This window comes from Pipra filicauda, unplaced genomic scaffold (assembly GCF_003945595.2).
Source record: "Pipra filicauda isolate LSUMZ 115617 unplaced genomic scaffold, ASM394559v2 scaffold321_size1097455_pilon, whole genome shotgun sequence".
Lineage (NCBI taxonomy): Eukaryota > Metazoa > Chordata > Aves > Passeriformes > Pipridae > Pipra > Pipra filicauda.
In genome coordinates this window covers 8,068-28,657 of record NW_024104445.1, presented here as the reverse complement: position 1 = coordinate 28,657, position 20,590 = coordinate 8,068, and the positions used below count along the sequence as shown (strand labels likewise).

Genomic DNA, 20,590 nt, shown 5'->3' with positions numbered 1-20,590 from the left:
GAAGCTTTCAGGACTGACTTATGTCAGGGCACTGAACTCAGGGACAAAAATGTAAGTGATGCTTTCCACACTGGACTTTTATTCTGGACACCAGTAACTTGGAACTGGCTTTTAGCATGATACTAAAATCCAAATGACCACTGGCTCCCTCTCGGTTGGTTTGGAGGACTAAAATCATCACAAGATTCATAAACAAAAAGAACCATCCAGAAGCAGGAAATTGGTCCCATTCTTTTATGCAATTTGATGGAAGGCCTGGATTTGGATCCAGATTCTGTACCTCTAAAAGAATACCAGCAAAGAAAGAAAGCACTGGATGATAGCTCCAAAAATGACCCTGGGTCTCAGCAGGAAGGCACTGAGAAGTCCAGCCAACTGAGTTTAGTAAAGCAAAGCTTAAGAGAGTTGTTTAATCACAGTGTTTAATCACAGAGGAGGCAGGACTCTTATTTCTGCCAGTGAAAGCAGGCAAAGAGCCAACGGTTGCGAGTTAAAAATAGACAAAATAAAACCAGAGTAAGTAACCACCAAAACAATTTACTTAAGGATGTGGTGGGTTCTCCTTCATTTGAAATCTCTACAAGAAAAGCCACCAGTCGTTTTTAAAAGATCCTGCTGTTTACTACAGACTCAAAGTTCAGCTCGTGCTTTTCCTGTGTGCTTAAATAATTTCCCACAGCACAAGCACAGAACGAGGCATCCAGAGAAACACTTGGGCAAAATGGAAGCACAATCACATTCCTTTACCTCAAGGGTCAGGCAGTCCCTAGACAGTAGAGCCTAGACCCTAAATCCACCCTGGCTGCCTGAGCAGTGCTTCAGGTGTCTGCTTTTAATGCCTTTAAACCAAATGCTCAAAGGACACCATCTTAGCTCTGGAGAGGCAAGTGCTCCCCTACTTCACCTTTCTACACTGGCAACCTGGGACATCTCCAGCTCAAATTCTGCTGTCAGGCACCTTGTATCCTCCTGCTTTGGGAAGAGGACCCAAGGTCAGGTTGGACGGGGCTTGAAACAACCTGGTCTAGTGGGAGGTGTCCTGTCCATGGCAGAGGGTGGAATGAGATGAGCTGCAAGGTCCCTTCCAAGCCAAACCATTCTATGATTCTATGACCCAAAGGGGCAAACTGGAAGCACCCAGCCCCCAAGGCTGCCCCCCAGGAGAGGGACCACCCTGACTTACCTTCATGGAGGTGAAGTTCCGTGGTCGGTCGAACTGGAACTCCATCTCCACGGAGCCCGTGCTGAAGCTCTCGTTCTTCCAGCCCACGTAGTCATAGCCTGGCCACACACGGTACTGGTGGCTCTGGGTGAAGTCATCCAGGCCCAGCACACCATCTGTGAGCTGGCCCAGCCCCCCATACAGGTGCCTGGCAAGGGAGAACCCACAGTCAGCCAGAGCAGCAGCAGAGGAGCTCCAGTGTGAGACCACACAGGGCTTTCAACAGGTACCAGGAAAATATTAGTTTACTCTGAAACCACCCTGGACAAGAACTCATTCACTGCTCTTATGCAACATCACCTTCATTTTGTTTGGGCTGGGCTTTTAAAATTTTAAAAGGCAGAAGTTTTTGCACTGACAGCAAAGCCAAGCTATGAGCACAGAGCCTCTTGGGAGCAAAAAGTGACACTACAGAAAACTGTGTTCTCCAAACACAGCCTGAATTGCAGTATTTCACCCTGCAGCTGCACAGGAGGAACACTGCTCCAGCCTGCCCTGGGGCAACCTGTGGGGGAAGATCTGCAGGCAGGCACAGAAAAGCAGGAAAAGGAGTAGTGAGATCATGGGCAGCTCACCCAGTCACAGACAGTTCTAACTGGGATCACTTCTGGCTCTTCCTGTGCAAGATAAGAGCGTTATTGGCTGTTTCCAAGGCTGATCAGACTCTTTGTCAGGATCCTGCCTCATTCCACTTCCTATCTGAGGGTGCAGAGCCCATTATACAGTTTTCCAGCACTGTCCCAGAGCAGAAGAAGACAGTGTGGTCCACTCCTGACCCTTCTGGGAGCCAGCCCTGTCACATCCCTTGTCCTGCAGCAGGGAAAGTGCAAAAGCTCAGTTGTGTCAGTGCCTGAACTCACTCCCTGCACCAGTTTCATTCCCCTGTCTCTGGGCAGCCTCTGTAACCCAGGCTGGGCTGCAGCTCTGAGTCCACCCCAGCTGAGTCCCTGTCACTGGAGTACAGGCACACATCCCTTTGGACTCCAAACCAGGATCAACAGCTGGAAGAGGCAGAGTCCTGCTTCCAGGCCAGTTGGGCACATGAACTAGAGGTTAAGTAGTCTGAGAGAGTCCTTGCTCAGCAGGTTGGGGTTTGTGCCTAAAACTGCAGCTTCCCCAACACTCCCCAGCAGACCCAACTTCCTAAGCAGTGCTGGACAGCTACACACAACAGCTGCTCACTGCTGCACATGAAACCTTTCTTTGTGGATATCCAAGCTCTGCTACATCAGCACAGCTTGAAAGTATCAGATATTAACATATAAAGACATTGCTACCTGGTATCTTCCAGCATCCTACAAGCATGAAGAATGTACTTCCCACCCTGTTATTTTAACTTGCAGCATGACAGAATACAAATAAGCTTACCAAAAAAAAAAAAAATCACCTTTAAGCATAAAAAAAAATTAGGTAACAGTAAAAATTTACAGAAAGTTAATGGCAGCTGAAACAGGACATATAAGGAAAACACCTCAAGTCAATGGATGACACCAGGTCACTGAAGAGACACTGTCATATCAGTCATTAGGCAATTCCTGCCCTGGTAGGGATATGCCCTCTCAGGATACCCATGCCCAAGTCTACCTGAGGTTTCAAGCCATTGAAACACACTCAAATCTGTATTTATAGCAAAGAAGGCAGTCACACTAAATGTTCTGAGTTCAGCCAGTTATTTAACATTTCAGATACAGACTCTTAATGCACCTTCCTTCCATGAGAGCCAACTGTTGGGTAAACCAGAGACACCTCAAAACATGCCACCCTACCTAACTCACCTCAGTGACGGGAAAAATTAACAGACCTTGTCAAAATCCAGTTACTTCAGGCTTTTTGACTCCAAATTGGAAAAGCATCATACCCAAGTAATCAGCCACCATCCTCTCATACCACATGGGCAGTGGTGCCTCTGCTGACCTGGAGCTTCTCACAGGGAGTGATGCAGTTTTCCAAGTTGTTTCGAGTCCATCAGAGCTCTGTTTTCAAAAACAGTATCTCAAATCTCTCCAGAGGCTCACAGGTACCAAGTGCAGGCCTACAGTTCAGGTGTTGTGCACTTCCCTGGACGCTCAGTTTACCCTGGAGACCTCCTGCAACAGTTTGAGATGCAGTTTGCTAGAAAGTGCAGGTCAGGGGTCAAACTGCAGAAGCAACACAGGCAATGAACAGGGGAAGGACCTTCATCTGCTCCAGGGACACTGGGATTGCACAGGCAGAAGGTCCAGCCAGATCTGCCACTGCAGTCTGGGGCAACAGAAGAGTAGCAGCAATTTGAGATCTGCAGTATCAATGACAGCTAAAGGCTCTACCTGAACCAACAGAGAAATCAGGGCAAGGAGTATGATCACAATTAGAGACCAAGAGCCATGAGGGCTTCAAGGCAATCAGACATCAGGATGGTCACATCATGTAAAGACTGAAGCTATGAGTAAAGAGAACACTGAGATATTTAAGAACAGTCATCTCTTTAAAGAGAAGAAACACCTTCCAATAATAAAAACTTATTTCTTTCCAGCCAACAGCCTTTGTCAGCTGGGGGAAATGAATCTGATACATCCTGAGCCCTCCTTTAAAACACCAACTGACAACGTGCCAAAGGGCCTGGAATAACAAAGCCACAGTGCTTTGGAGAACTTGCAGCTCCCAGTGTTTGGGATACAAGATACTAGTGACAGAGTGAGAAGAAAGAAGAGAATCTGCACAGTGACAGAGAGAGAACAGGACAACTTCTCCCACCTGCGCTCCTGGTATCCATCGTAGGTCGAGTCATTCAGATAAACGATGGGGAAGCCAGGAGCTGCTATTGTCCCTCCTTCAGGGATGCTATAGGATGCCAAACCATCTAAAAAAGAAGGCCATACACCTCAGAAACACAGCAGCAGCCTTCCATCATCTCTGCCCACAGGGTCCTTTTATTTGTGGCCTGGACCAACAGAAGCAGTTCCGTGGCCTGGGGTCCCCTCTGCACCCGTGGGGACGCGGGTGAGTCCCAGCCAGTGTAAGGACACTGACAGGCATGGAAATGGGTACTCACCATACCAGACACAGCCATAGAGCTCCACCCTCATGCAGACAGTCATTGGCATCTCGGTGACGGGGATCACCCGGATGAACCGCGCGATGATGGGGGGCCGCAGGTCCTTCAGGACCACGTCGTAAGTGTCGATGTTTCCTTGGATCACCTGGGGGAGAAAGATCCTTTACCAGCAACTGCTCCCCACTGTGCTGTTCATTTGCACACTGGCGCACTTGTACCCTGTTGTTTGAGACTGGGAATCTGCAGAGGGTGAGCTGCTGCTACCCCCCTCCTCCTCCCTGGCACGTGGCTCAGGGGGTGAAAGGTGCTGCCGTTCCATCTCCTGGCTGAGGGGTGAAAGGTGCTGCCATCTCACCTCCTGCCCGCTGCAGACCCCCCACCAGGCAGCACTGAGGGAGAGGAGAGAGGCAGGTGGGAGGTGAAGGTGCAATCTGTGTTGCAGACAGTGACTACAATGGAACCTCTTTCCTCAAGGGAGTCTCCACGTACATTCCAGCAACAGGTAACTGAGAGCTTGCCCTCATGACCTGGTGGAGGGTCCTGATGTCCTTTCTCTATAAGCCAACAAAATTCCAGAGGTGCTGCAGTGTTTGAGGGATGAAAGTGCAAACAGCTGCACAGGAGAGATCTTGGACTGAAGTGCTGAGCATCACCACAGTCACCCCATCCAGCTGCAATGCACTGGGACAGGGCAGGGACTGTCCCTGTCCCCTTCCCTCATTGCCACTCTAGCTCTGGGAGCAGTCCACTCTATTTTGGCAGTGTGTGAAAACAGCTGAGGCTCTCAATCCCCCCACAGTGGACACAAAGTGCCCAAGAGATTTTTTAGAAGGGATTTGAACTTATGGAAACAAAACTATGAACAGTTTTTATATCAGAAGTCCAAGTTACACTTGTGAGGGGTTCTGCTCAAAGCTGTTATTGGTGGGAAGGATGAATCAGGCTGAGGTCACTCAAAAGATCCCACAGATTGCAATTGTGCATGTACAGGCAATTTAGAAGATGAGGGAGATCAACAAGAGAGCAGAAGGGTGGCTTCCTCTTCATGGCAGCAGGGAAGACCTCCAGAGAGCGACTGTGACTGGAGAGACCATTGAGAAGTGAAAGACCTTATTGCATCACAAAAAGAAACCACTCAAGACTGACTGCATCTCCCTGAAGAGCAGCCAGACACATCTGGAGGTCTACTGGACTGCATGGGATACTGTGACAGTCTCCTGCACATGGCTGGACAGCTCTACAGAGGAGCACAGTCCCAGGAACTGACCAAAGAAAACAGAAGGAAAGCCAATAAGTAAAGCTCTCTTCCTCATCAGCTCCTCAACAGGCTCTAATGTGCAGCCTCTCAGCATCTCCTTCTAGGAGAAACCCCCATCAGTTCTCCCAGTGGAGCAGGGACACTTCAGTAATCCTTGTCCTCAGGAACCAAGGGACATTGATTAACCCTTTCTGGTGGCCTGCAACAGGAGACCTGCAAGTCACCTAGGCCGGCCCAACAAGGCCATGCTGACAGGAGATAAAACCCAAGAGGAGACAGCATATAGTAGAATATTCCATGCCTTCATCACATCAGATGGACATATCCTCCAAAGCTGGCCGTTTGTCAGGGAATCTCTAAGGTGGAAGGTACATCAAGTCAAAAAGTCCCTGATGGACAGAGGAAGAAAAGCTTCAGCCACCCCTCAGAAAGAGGCACCTTTGCATGAACTCCACAGCAGAAGCACTGGCAACCCTGCCTGTCTTCTGAGCTAAGCCAAGAAGCATCTTGTGTAACATCTCCACTTGTGGGGTTGCTGCTCCTGAGCACAGTTACCCAGGGCCAAAAATCCCAAAGTGAATCAGCTGTGTGTGGAACAAACTCAGCATCATTTCCAGTCCTGGACACTGCTGTTTTTAGTGCTCCCAGTGTCAGGAATATCAGGCTGATACCACAATCTGAGGAGGGCCCAGGACTTCTGCACCACTCAACACCAGTGCCAACAGAAGGGACCATCCTCAACTGGTGTCAGAGACAAGGGGACACCAAACTGACTCTCTGCCTTTACTGGGCAAATAAAAGCTGGAAGTGACTGTCCTGGAGAGCAGCAGTGTGTGCTACAGCTGTGAAACTGGAAAGGGTTTGAGCTTTTTGCCTGAAACCATTTGTGTGATCCCTTGGGCAGAGACAAGCCAAGCTGGGCTCCCAGAGTCACAGCTCTGAAATACCAGTGACTGGGCATCCAGCAGCTGCAGGACCGAAAGAGGCCTTCCCAGTGCATACAAATAAATAAATTGGGATCCTGCACCTCCATCTGCACCTCATTCCAAAGTCTGAATGACTTTACAGGACATTTTTACCCAGTTATGAGACCAGACAGCAACACTTCTGAAATATGGATTTACTAATGAAATACATCATTTACTGGTGACATATTTTGAAAAATATGGTTTTTTTACAAAAAGTCATTTTCAGAGGAGGTGAAATGGCAGGAATTGCACACCACTGTGTATGTTCAGGCCAGGAGGAGCAGAAGCACCTCCTCCAGGGATACTAGGAGAGAAAACTGTTTGTTCTCATGCACTTGGGAACAGGTACACACACACTGACAGAGTAAATGTGGATTTCCACATTTACTGACCAAATGCCTCACTTTACAGCATCACACAGCTCATTACCTTATTAGGGCTTAAGAGGGAGATCTTGTAAAAGCTGACTTGCCCTAAATCATCACACCTGACACTAACACAGCCCTGAGTGCCCCAGAACACTGCTCTGCACAGGCCTGGGGTGAGAGACAAGGGGCATTTAACTGCTTGTGGACAGTGCAACCAATTGAATTCTGGTATAACTCAAAATGAAGACAGACTTTACCTTCCAAACACTGACAAAGAGTTAAGCCCATTGAGTTTAAACTTCCCCTCCCATCTGCAAACACAGTGTTTGCAGCACACACCAAAATGTGAGGGATGGGCAAGACAATGGTAATGAACAAACAGCTGATCAAAGGTCTGAGTGAGCAAATAATCCATTAACAAGCTAAAGGTTGTTACCTAATACTGCTACAGACCCTGCTGTGACTTCCAAAGCACACCCAGTACCTTTCTGGTCTGGCTTAGGTCTTCAGACTCCCCAAGCCAGCCTGAGGCAGGGGAACCAGGTTACAGGAGCTGCAGTTGAGAGACAGGGATTCCTTCCCAGGGGAAGTTTAACAAACACTTATGAACATGACCAGAGCTCAACCAGCAACAAACTGTGTGCTCAGGTCTGGAAATAGCATTAGACACAGTTCTGGTGAGTGGAGAGGCCTCCCTGTGTGTGCTCAGCACATTTTCTACTCTCTAAAATCCTTCCTGAACACCATCAGGCACCCAGAAACTCCTCTCCATTCCTTGCCACCCCCTCCCTTTTTCAATGCCAAAGCAGGCATCTGCTTTGCAGCTTCCAATTTAGAAGCAAGCAAATGGCTGTAGAGGGACACTCACAGGATGTTTGGAACGGGCATAGAAAGGTAGTGAAGAGACCCAGTTTTCTATCACATCAACGGCTGTGATCTGGGGATCAGGTCAGGGGAACAACAGCCCAACATGGCAGCACACACAGAACCGAGGCAGGACCCGCTGCCTGGCAGTGAGGAGACAGGAAAGAGCAGGATGTAGAGGATGTGCCTTCCACAGTCTAGTTCTGAGACTTGCCCTGTGTGCTCCACTGAGCCTGCTGCCCTCACCTTCCTGCCCTGGCGGTCCTTCCAGGAGACCCAGCGCTCCCCGTTCCGGCTGTAGTCCAGCCGGTAGGCGCGGGCGAACTCCTTGCCCGTGGCACGGGCGTGACGGCCCTGGGTGCCAATCAGGGTGATGAAAAACAGCTTGTGCAGGTCGATCTGAAGGAACTGGACATCTTCTGGTTGCAACAAGCCAGCTGGGCACCAGGCTCCATCCCCCTCTTCCCTCTGCAACCTGAGGGGAAAACCACACACGTCACAAAGAACGGCATTTCCAAGGGATCCAGCTTTCCCAGCAACTGAGGAAACACCAAGGCTTTGAGGGTCGGGAGGAATCAACCAAAACAGCAAGTGAGACCTGGCAGATGGCTACCAAATACCTCTGCCCTTTGGGATGATGGCCAGGTGAGACTTGGAGTCCCATGGGCAGTTCAGAACAGCTCCTCAGTTTCAGGCATCTTTCATTAACTACTCGAAATAATTTCTTTCCCAGACGTGTACTTACTTTCATGTTGATCAGAAACAACCATCCTGCTCACTGCTTTGTAGCACCTTACTGGTAAAGTGCATCTTCACTGCTCCTAAACCCCACAAGGTAAGGCCTGAACTCCTGCTCAACCACCTCCTGCAGCTCTACCAAGCACCAAGAGGAGACACCTTAAAAATACATTTTAGCAAGAAAAGCTCTGCCCATCTACAAATTATTCTGGGGCATCTCAATACATATTTCACATTCCCTTCAGCCATCAGAGCTGCTGGTGCAGGACACTGCTGGGTGTGTGATGGGAAGGTCTCTGCCTCCAAGTTGAACATTGTGGCACCAGCTGCAAAGATTAAGGCAAAGATTATCCTTGGAAATAAGAGGTCGGGGTTTTTCAGCCTGGAAAAGAAGCTGTAGAGCCCCTTCCAATGTCTAAAGGGGCTCCAAGAGAGCTGTGTGGGAGTTCTGACAAGGGCCTGGAATGACAGGACAAGGGGGAACAGGTTCACACTGCAGAGGGCAGGGTTAGATGGGATATTGGGAAGGAATTCTTCCCTGTGAGGGTGGGGAGGCCCTGGCACAGGTTGCCCAGAGAAGCTGTGGTTGCCCCACCCCTGGAAGTGTCCAAGGCCAGGTTGGATGGGGCTTGGAGCAACCTGTTCTAGTGGAAGGTGCCCCTGCCCATGGCAGGGGGTGGACTGAGGTGGTCTAAGGTCCCTCCAACCCAAACCAGCCTGTGACTCCATGAATCCACAGGCCAGCACAGCACTGCATCCATCAGCCACAGCAGGGAGCACCTGGCCCAGGCTGCTGAGGGCTCAGCTGTCCAGGCTATGAGGTGGTGAGAGATGTAGTGGTGAAAAATTCATCTGGACACCAAAAAAACATCTGGGCTTTTTAGCTACAAGGATTTCCTGGCAAACAGCGAGGCCTTGAAGTGCCCTTGTCTTTCAGACAGCTATCCACCTCTAACTGATGGGATCAGAGTGTGCCAGCCCCTCTGCACCAAGGAAGGTGGGAGCCAGGACACGCTGAAGGTCAAGGCTCAGGCTAGAGAAGAGAAGATTTTAGCCTCTTGTTGGTCAGCTGTTTGTGAAAGACTGAAGAAGCAAGTAAAAAGTTATAAAAAAATGCAGGAAAAGGGACTGTGAAATGCCAGGAACAAACATCTGCATAGGACAACTGTGACCTCTAACCAAACAAAGTCAGCTAGAGGCTGCTTCATGTCTTCACCCTGTGGACATCCAGCTGCCCTGGCAAAGGGATGATGGTAACAGATGGTAAATGATGCCCAAAGTGTTTGCAGAACTGGACATAAGGCATAACTCAGAGGACAAAATAGGTCTCTCAGCTTTCAGGCCCACAGGCTTGTCCAGACTCCCCTAAAACACAGCATGGCTGTTCTACCACAGACAGAAAAAATTATAATCAAGCACTAGGAGAATTTTATGAATTCTGGACTGCCTAAATTCATCAAAAAATACCATAGTAATCTGAAATTCTTATCTGACTTGCACCAAAACTGTAGGAGTGTTTGGCATCATCACTACAAACAAATCTAAGGAAATTCACATTTGTAACTATTTTGTGAATCATCAGTTTTGAGAGAAATAAAATGACCAAAAAAAAAAAAAATGAGAAGTCAAGCTTATGGCAAACACTTTAGTCCTGCTTGACAGTGAAGGAAAATCCTTTAACTGCTTGTTAACAATTCCTTAACTGTGCAGTTCCCAGGTTTTTGAGTCAGAGTGAGCATAGCCCATTTCCTCAGTAGGATGCTGTTGAAAAGTTCACCCTTATAAAGGATTTCCTATGATTTCGTTTCAAGCACTCTACAAGAACCCCAGGGGCACTGTCCCTGGCTGACCTGTAAGTCACAAACCCATCAGAGATTTATCCACAGAACTGCAGGCAGATGTGGGTCAGAAGCAACCTCTGAGCCTCCAGTCCAACCCTCCTGCTCCCAGCAGGACCAACTCCAAAGCCACACTGTGTTGTTCCAGGCCTTGTACAGCCAAATCCTGAACATCCCAGAACACTGGGACATCACCACCTCTCTGGGTACCTGTCCCACCACTTCATTCTCACGGGGGAGGCATTTTTTTTAATTATTATTATTTAATCAGAATTTCTTGTATTACAGCTTGAGGCCATGACCACTGCCTCTGGTTCTTTCACTGTGCACCAACCAGATTTAACGTGGAAGCAAAGCAAACAGGTTTTAAGGCTGAGGGATCTTCTTCCCCAAATCACATATTGGGTGTTTAGAAGAAAAAAAAAAAAAAGGATGAATTGTTTTGCCAGAGGTGAACCCACCGTGCATACTGGGGTCCTGTGGAATCATACCACTGGCTGGAAGCAGTGATGTCTTCATCCCTTATGGTCCCCTCGTGCATTCCCAAGGGATAACGGCAGATAGCTGGAAATGGGAACACAAAGCAAGCAAACAACACAAAAAAAACAAAAATCAGTACTGATTTTTTTTTAAATCACCAGGTGAGTTTAACTAAATGGCTATCGTGCCTAGGGAATAAACATGGTAATGCTAAAATTAAGGATGCAAACAAAAAGCATTAAATACTCCATAATTACCATAAACTGAAATTATAAGTCATTTAATGAATGATACTTACAGTATCATTCAGTCAGAGCTGAAAAGCAGAACTTTACAAAGAAACATTTTAAGAACATGAAATCCCAAACCATGTTATTGTTACTGGTTGCATTGCCCCGTTTTACAACGAAAAATTATTTATCAATAACAATGTGATATAAAAAGGAAGCTTTTGTTAAACATTTTGCTTCTTCTGGAATAAACTGGATGCTCCACTTGTGTTCAAATAGGAACAATTATTGTCTTCACCAGCCCAGTAACGAGGGAGGAGTTAAAGAGCTTCTATCCCTGTTCTATTCTATTTAATCCCACAGTCAGGTAGGATTAAATAATGAAACAAGTAAGAGAAAAGACGGGGATGAAACCCACCTCTTTTTTATGACCACAGAGAATAAACCATCACAGGCTGAATAACTACCCAAGAGATTCAATGTAGAAGTGTTCACAAACAGAGGGTGCTTCAATAAGGTTTGCCTGCAGTTGCCAGGTACCTTATATATTGCTAAATAATCTTGCAAAGGAGGTGAGGTGACAATGTTTGTTGATGATAGCAAATTATTTAATATTAAAAAAAGCAAATTATGGTAATACCTATAAAATAAACTAGAAAACAGTATTACACCACTGTCTGTATTTGTGGTCAGATGCCAGGCAGATAAGGAATAGAGCTCTTGGCTCCTTCCTCCTCTCATCAAAAGGCAGAGAAGGCAACACAGATGATGAAAAAGAAAAGATCAGCAGCCTCATCTTTACACAAGGAATTACTGAAGTATGACAAAGATCATTTATATCCTGAACAATATATACCCTCACTGTCTCTCAAAATACCAGAGCCAGGAGCAATCAAAAGGTCAGGCAGGAGAGTTCAAAAACAGTATATACATTCTTAATCTATTAAACACTCCAATGCCACAGGTCCCCAGGGGTTCAAAAAAACCAGTCATCTGGACAGACCCAGAGCTACCACAAGCAAATACCCAAGCAGCAGCTCTGAAAGCTGCAGAGATGTGAGAGCACCCCTGAGGTAAAGCACTGCTGTGTGCCTGCCCATCCCTGCACTCCTCCAGAGCAGAGGGATGGGACCCTGCTGGAGTCAGGCCAAGAGCTGGATGGGCCTCTGGTCTCCCCAGAGCAGTCACTCCTGTGCCTGAGGTCTCTCCATAGAATTCCCTGGGATGTAACTGGTGTCTGTCTGGGATCAAGCACGATTGTGACTGCTGAGAGCCAGCCAGGAGCTCTACCCACTGCTCGGACACTGTGCAATAAGGTTATTTAGTAAACTAAATTACCTTTGACTGTCTTCACTCCTACCTGTCCCACCACAGACCAGTACACCCTGATCCACTGCTGGAGAGCTGCCCTGTCACTGAGCTATGGGTAAATACATGGAGGTTTTCCAGAAGGGTGGGGTCATCATCTGAAAGTGGGGTTTGTGCTCCTGCAGTGGGAGTCCTGTATGGTCACACCTTATTTAAAGGTCAAACACACACCACCCAGCAGTGCCAGATGGAGAGGTAGCTGGGAAGGTCCCTGGGGGACTGGGACTTACTGCAATCCTTAACAAAACTCGTTTGTTCACAACCCCAGGGCTGGCAGACAGAAGCCAGAGTGTCCCTGGCATCAAGAGATGCACTCTTACAGGTGGCCATGGCTCTCACTAAAACAAGCAGCATGAGGCTTTCACCAAAATGCACATTATCAGGAGCAAAACCACCCCTGGGTTATGTTTAGGTGCCACCAGGACTCCTGCTCAGATATCCCTGACCCTTCACTATGCACTCAGGGACACACTCACCTGCCATGCAGACAGGAGACACTGGGGCTCAGAGAAATGGCACAGCTCACCTGTCAGGGAGGTCAGACAACTGATGCAAGGCAAGAGACTCCACAGGACCCTCCTACATGGGTCTGAAATCACCCACAAAGCAGCCCCTTGGTGTGGAAGCCAATGCAGGAGGTGCTTCCGAGTGCTCCTGGATTGGATCAGGAGGTCGGGATAATCCATGGAGCCTGTGGCCACCACAGCCAAGGAGCATCAGCTGGGCCAGGGTGCTGGAGTGTGGCTGGGAAGAACAGGGCACAGCAGCTGAGGGAGCCCGAGCATGTCACAGGCAGAACTGAGAAGTGTGAGTGGTTGTTTCTTGAAGGAAAAGACTCCTGCAGGAGGGCTGGCCCACAGCCTTGTGCTCAGAGCCCACCCCACCTCCCTGGAGCTGGAGGGGGGAAGCTATTCCTGCACCTTTGGGTGCAGGAATCTCTGTACTAATCACCACCCAAAGGAATCTGTGCGGGATTGACCCTCCAGGTGCCACCTTCCCTCTTCTTCCACGATGGTTTAGCCAGCAGAACCCACCCTGGATGTGTGCTGGGTGTCCAGTGCAGGGAATGGCTGTGAAACAGGGAGCACTGCAGAGCTGTTCAGCTCCCCCACAGGCCTCACTTCACTTCTGGCTGGTTGCAGCACAACCTCAAACCTCTGCAAATATCCGCAGGCCAGAGCAGGGTCAGAGCCAGCCACAAAGGGCTCCAAACAAACAGAGCCAGCCCCAGCAGAGCCAGCACTGCAGCCTCACCACACCTTCAGCCAAGCTGGGAAAGGATCAGACTCATTTATTTCTCGGTCTGTCTCCAGCTCAAAACACCTCATTATAGGAATTTTTGCAATATATCACAGACAATTATCTTACTCATCTTCATCATGATTGTATCTTGCCAAATGCTGGAGGATAAGAGGTTCTGCCCTCCACAGGGACTCACAGGCTTTCATCCCTGTCTCCACCCTAGCCTTGTGCCAGGTGGGGGTTTCTACCTTTCCTTCCACACTTCTCTTTCCAGAATGCCCCTTGCTGGCTGCAGAGCTGTGGCTGATGCTTTGCTAACTGGTAATTTGCTTTCCACAGTGAGCACAGAATCTCTGAGCCAGTCTAGAGCCAGGTTTGTTCTGCAGGACACATGGTCGAAGCAGTGAGGGGATATTCAGAGCCTGCTGAGAGCACAGACCCTCTGGGTGGGAAGACAAAGGAGTATGTCCATGTGCCTGAGCCCTCCTGGGACTGGCAGGAGGAGTGTCCCACCCCAACAGAGCTGTCAAGGAACACTGGCCATCCCAGCCCAGAGCAGGGCATTCAGGAACTGTGTTAGTGATTGTATTTACATCAAATCTTTACACTCGCATGCAACCGCCACAAGAGGCAAAGAAAGGCTGAGAAGGAGCAGATGAAAGGTGGGACACCAGAACCCTCTCCCTACCAGGGTTGACTTCTGTGCCAGAGGGCTCAGGCAGTGAGGCCAGCAGCAGCATGCAGAAGATCATGGTAGCAGTCGGAGGCGCCGCAGGGTCAGACGGGTGCGAGTCCTTCAAGGGCAGCAGCTGCCACCTACATTTCTGAAAGACAAAGCAAAGAGTGGGTGAGAGTCCTCCAGAGACAGGGCTCCTCTGTGCTGCACACTGGCTGTGTTGTCATCGCCTCGTGATGGGCTGGGCAACCTTCCATGCCTTCAAGAGTGGCTTTGCCCTGAGCCCTGCTCTGACCCATCACTGCATCAGTGAAGAACTAATAATCACCTGACTGTCTACACCACCTCTAAAGCTGTCACTGCATCTCAGCCTTTAGGCACTCAGCTGCCAGGACTCCTGGGTGGACGTACTCTCTTAACTGCTCTTAAACAAGTCCAATGCAAAGTTCTCTCTCCTTCACCAATTCTTCACTTTCCTCATTGTATTAACAAGTACTGAAGCTGCAGCGACAATGAACTTGGCTCCCCAAGCAGGGTTTATCCACCTCTGCCTGCACCAGGTGCCTACTCCAAGCAGCCAAGTGGGCACTCTGGAACTTGCCACACACCCTTAAGATATATGTACAAAACAGGGTGAAAATCTCTCTCCCTACACGTCCACATTGCTGCCAAAAATGCATGTGCACTCACATGTGCGAGCACACTCCATTTCCTGTTTGGAAACATGGAAAATAGCAAAGAGCCCAAACACTGGCAATTTCAGTGGAAAGCCATGATAACACCTAAAGGAGCACGAGGTCACATCAGCAGTTATGCGAATTCTTTGTGTCCACATTCACTACAAAGAGCCTCGGGAGGTTCCCATCCTGGAGGATAATTTTACAGGAGGCAAGGTTAGAGGCTCTGCCTCATAACGAAATGCCAGAAGAAAACAGAACAAATCAATAAATGTAAAGCTGCCAGGACCAGGGGGTGTTTCTCAAGAATCCTCAGAGTGGTAGTAAAAAGGCTACACTGGATTTGTTAGTAAAGGAAGAAAGGATACAAAAGGGCCCATCACTATGCCAGTGCACGCATGAGTGCGGGAGCATCAGATGCCATTAGCTCAGAGATTTCTAACAAAAGGCTCTATTTTTCCACCCAACATAATTAAACTGTACAAGTCGCAGCCCTGAGTTGCCGTGGATACCAAAGGAACTGGATGCATTCACAACAGACAGATACACCACAGCTTCTTACATCCAAAGGTAAAAACCACAGATTGCTGGACGCCCAGAAGCTAAATCAGGGTTAGAATCACTGAAGCTTGCCCCGTTTTTATTCTCTCTCCTAAGGATATGCTACTGGCCATTGTCCCTGCTGGATTCCAGCAGAAAAGATGGCTCCGAGCCTGAAAAACAACCACGGGCCTTTTGGGAAAGGAGCCAAACACGCCCGCGGGAGGGGGAGCTAATGCTGGGTGGTTGCTGTGCCCAGCCAGGGAACCAGGCCAGCAAACCAACATACACCTTCAGATTGGCAGCACCCCTCCTGTTCCAGCCATCCCAACGCCCTGGCCAGGGCTGGGAGGGGGCTGCCAACGAGGGGCTGTGATTTCGAGGCATTTTGGGTGGCCAGTGAAAGTGAAGCGCCGGCGGAAAAAGCCCAAATCTCAGCAGGAGGGTCTGGGGACCACAGAAGAGGTTTTGACCAAGCACTCTCCAGCTGTGTGTGGACCCAAGGTCACCCTTCCCCACTGAAATGGGAGGGGGTGATGGTTGATGAAAACACTGATTCCCACCATCCCAGGACAGATGGCAACTCCCAAGGAGCACAGACTTCTTGGTCAAAGTGGACCAAGACTTTGTAAAGAGACAGTTTTGTGGCAGAGGTTGAAGACAAGTGGGTGTTAATTTATGCAGGTGATTTGCTAAGGTATCCTGGAAGCTCCCAAAGCAGGACCTGCAGAGGGAACTGCAGAGAGTTCAGCTCTAGGGGAAGCAGTCCTGCCACAGGACTTCAGAAAGGTGCTTGTCATGAACATTAAGGCTTTAACTTGAACCACCTTCCTGGAGGAGGTGATGGGAACACAGCAGAGACCTGTTTGGTGGTACATGAGGTGCCCTGACCATGACCCAGGTGTCTGCCCAGATCAGCTCCACCATATGGGTGAAGCCTGGGATAGATCCTTCCCGTGGGTGCCCAAGCTGGGCCAGCCACTGAACAGAGCTGAGGAGGTCCTGGCAGGAGAACAGCAGCTTGGAAACATCTCCCAGGTGACAATGAGCTGGAGTTTTAAAAGCTGCCAGCTCTACTGGAGCCCTGAGATGGCAGAGGACAGCGCACATGGACTGCACAACCTTATCACCCCCCCAGAGCCTGGCAAACAGGGTGAAATCAGGCATCCATAAAGACTTAGGACAGCTCCCACCAAAACACCCTGGGATTTCTCTTTAACTTGTCCAGGAATAAGGGAAGAGAGAGCCAGAAGGCACTGCAATAGGAATCACACATGGCTAGGTGAGGGCCAGAGCCCACTGCTGAAACAACAAAGGAATGAGAGCAGCCCCAGACACTGCCAAGTGTTCAAATGCCTCAGCTTCCCATTTGATCCAAAGCCCAGCAAAGAAGGATCAAGAGCAGGGGAGCACCCATCCTCTGCCTCCCAGCCCAGCTGGGATGGGCTGCAGCCCCCAGTGAGGGGTACTGAGGTGGGACTTAGCATAAGGACTTTCCTTTGACAAAGGAGAAGTTGTGCTAAGTGTGTCCCATCCTCTCAAAATCACCCGTGAGCAAGCCATGACAATGGCCACCAGTGTCCCAGCAACAGAATAAAGGCACCACAAACAGGACCATTATCTCACTTGACCAGGTACAGACCAAGCAGGGTAATTTAAGTTTCTATTTGCTTTCTGCAAAGCTCAGACCATGTTCTAAATGACACCTCTTGTGCTGCCACAGAGCTAGTCACATCATTTAACTGCCTGAATGTGGGGATAAGAGTGAAAATATCAGGAGGAAAGGAGGAATGAGGTGGAGGATGGACAAGGGAAGTCACACAGAAATGCCCAAGCACCATGGCAGCTCCTGCCACTGAGCCAGGAACCAGGCTGGAGGGAAGGTAGGGCTGTGGGGCACAGAGAGCTGTCTCCCACCCTCAGAGCCAGGGGCTTCTCAGGACATGGGTACATGGACCTCTGCAGCTCCACAAAAACAGCGTGGCTTGGGGCATCTCCAAGCCAAAACTGGAAGATGTGGCCATAGAGGCCAACCTGGCACCCAGGGGAGGAAAGGAAAACTCCAGAGCTGGCTCTAGAGCTCACCTGTCAGCAGCTCCATGCCTACAAAAGCTGGCTTTGAATTTGGGCTTTGCCTAAAGAATGTCCCAGGTGCAGGATGAAAGCTCTCTGATGTGTCTCTGCTGCTGACAGAGAAGGCTGGCCTGGACCAGCCTCGGCACTCCCAGGTGGCCACAGCTGGGTGACATGAATTCTCACCTTTGCATGTGGCAGTGATGAATCATTTCCAGCAGTTCAGCCCTACCCAGGGACCTCAGCAGCTGGTTCAGGCTGTGCAGGGTTTGTTCTTTCCACCACATTTGGTTCCCAGTCCTGGACCACCAAAGTGCCTGTTTGGGAGTCCCAGGAGAGACACTGCACAGAGGGAGCAAACAGTGCCACTGCTCATCTTCAAACGCTGGTGTTGCTTAAGCAAGGTCAGCAAGAGTGTTCTTCACCCCTTTGGAGGGTGAAACATTTAGAGGAGGTTCAGCTCCACTCAGGAGCTGGTACTGTCAGAAATCCCCGTTTGAAGAACTACTGATGTTGATTTCTGCTGAGTCTAAATCTCAGCCAGGAGCAGACTGGACTTCCAAGCTGCACAATTCCCAGTGCTAGGACATTGGAATATACTACCAAATACACCCCTCTGTACAAACTGCTTAGAAATTCTATTCCCCGTGATTTTTTTTCTGGGTAGATGACTTGATACTTTTCCTCGCTGCTCTTTCAGCTGCATTAGAGTCCCCTGCTGTACTCATGCCTTTCTTCCTGACCTGCCCACACATACACACCAGGTGCCAAAACTCCAGCACAAGCCCAAACCCAGCAAAAACAGGATTAGCAACATCCTCTCAGAGGCAAGAAAGTGTTAAACTCTGTTCTCAGGCCTGACTGGATCAAGTTGCTAATTGCTAACAGCTGGCTGCAGGAGAATAAAATCCTGTTACAATCATTGGGAGAGTGGAAAAAAAAAAATCTATCAGTTGAAAAACTCACCAAGAAATGCAAAAGAGGGCACTTTTCCCCAGTCAACCCAGCAGATACCATGCCTAAAAAGCCAATCCATGTCTCCACAGAGAACCAGCTCGCTGTGACCCAGCGCTGTCCCGGGCTCAGCGGGCACAGGAGGGAGCTGTTCTTTAGTGATGTGCACGAAGAAGGTGGGACTTGGAGCTCCTCCAGGCACTGTTCTCCCTCCAGAGATCCATTACGGAGGTCTGGCATGTTTGCAAGCCTCTCTAGATCCCAAGTGAAACAGGCATTTGTTTTAACTGGTTCCTTCGCAGATCATTACCTCGGAGTGGGACCTTAGGGTTTGCTGCAGGAATCCCACTACAGATGCCAAGAAACTCCACAGCCATGGAGTGTATCACACACAGAGATCTATGTACAACATGGGGATCTATCCTAAATCAAAGCATCCTCAGAAGAGGTTCAGGATCAAGAGGACTGGATGGCACCTCCTACCATTCCTAAAGGAACTCAATGAGGAAACAGCAAAGCTAATAATTGGGGCAGTGTCTGATGCCTGAAGAAATAAGAGGCTGGAAAGTGTGATTTTCTGATTTTCAATTTTCTGGCTCCAAAATGATGGCAGAACATTTCTCTTTGCCTCAGAGTTAATCTGAGAGACCCCAACCCCCAGCAGCCTTCCTCTGGAGCACACACAGCCCACACAGCTCCGGTTTGGACCAAACAATCTGCTGATGAAAATGTTCAGCAGAAAGAATTCTGATCACTTTTTAAAGCGCTCTGCTTAGTTTAAAATTCAAATACTGACACAAGACTGGAAAAAGGAGGCAACAACTTTTCCCTTAGGTGAACTCAAGAGTGTGGTCTCTCTCCCTACATTCAACCAACCACACAAGGGGAGAGGTCTCTCTGTGACACGTGGGTGGCATCTGGACAAACCAAGTGCCAGCAGTCACACCAAAAATCAACACACCAGGGGCTGCAAGATCCTGGCATGAAGTGCAAGGCTGCAACAGGAGATTTTGGATATGGGCACCAGAGAGGAAAAACCCATTGCAATGTTAGGAACATAGTAGGGGATGGGGCAGAAACACTGACACCACAAAGTGATGTCCACAGCAGCAAAAAGGTTGGACAGATAAAACCAACCAGATTATAGGGGAAAGGGTTGGGTTAATCAAGATGCATGTGAGAAGTCAGTCACAGGAACAGGAAAAGGGAGACAGGAACAGGCTCCCATGTCACTTTTGAGGTGGCATTAGGAGACCTGTCACCACATGAGATGTGGGGCTAAAAGGACAACATTCAGGAGTGGCACTTGGGGTAAGGACAGAGACACCACAGACCTGGGTCTGAGGCAGTGGCAGAAGAATGGGAGCATCAAGGTCTGTGTGTACTTTGTGGTCACCCTCTTGAAGGGTGAGGGACAGACCCGCCCTGAGGCTGAGGAAGGTTTGAACCTCATTTTCCACATTGCAGCCAAACATCTTAACAGGGTCATTATGAAAAAAGTGACACCTCGCTCTTGCTAGATTTTAGGAGAAGAACAGCATTCTGGTCACCTGTGACACACTGGGAGGAGGTTCAGCCCAGGGATTCAAACCTGAGGGAGTGCCTCACCTACAGCCCAGAGAGGGGCTGGTGTTCCTGCACAAGAAAGGAGACCAATAAATCCTCCAGCTTTTCCCACTGCCTGCTGGCCAGTCCCACAGGAGAGGGGTGTCCTTGGCTTGTGAAACTGCACAGAGCACTTCTGTCACAAAACCAGACTCGGGGATAAAAGAACATGCATTAAATGTAATTTAATCCATCAAAGTAACAAGGCCAAAATTAGAAACTGTTAGAAAGGCAAAGCCAAAGATAAGGAAATGCAAATTCATTGTACCACAGTGGTGGTTCTTAGCTCAGTTAATCCAAAAACAAAGCTACCCTTCCCCACTGGCCCAGGGCATGGGAACCCTGTGCTGATCTCAGCTGAGGAATCTCGAGGCACTTCCCACGACCCAGGCAGACCTGCCAGGTCCCCTGCAACTCTGCACAGGACACAAGCACATGGCATTCCCCAGGAACCC

At 49.1% G+C, this 20,590-nt stretch overlaps 1 protein-coding gene across 2 annotated transcripts in view; it reads right to left on the bottom strand.

The window, feature by feature from the left end:
* Positions 1-14,456, bottom strand: part of LOC113998468 (discoidin domain-containing receptor 2-like) — a 34,997-nt gene extending 20,541 nt beyond the window's left edge. The window contains exons 1-6 of one of the 2 annotated variants that reach the window (XM_027741203.2): positions 14,299-14,456; positions 10,752-10,854; positions 7,961-8,189; positions 4,254-4,401; positions 3,956-4,061; positions 1,184-1,370 (exon numbers count right to left, since the gene is read on the bottom strand). In XM_027741203.2, the coding sequence (XP_027597004.2) occupies positions 1,184-1,370; positions 3,956-4,061; positions 4,254-4,401; positions 7,961-8,189; positions 10,752-10,854; positions 14,299-14,362 (837 nt within the window). In that variant the 5' untranslated portion in view covers positions 14,363-14,456. The remainder of the gene's footprint in view (positions 1-1,183; positions 1,371-3,955; positions 4,062-4,253; positions 4,402-7,960; positions 8,190-10,751; positions 10,855-14,298) is intronic. The other variant, XM_027741204.2, reaches the window with a different exon arrangement.
* Between the last annotated feature and the right edge of the window lie 6,134 nt (positions 14,457-20,590).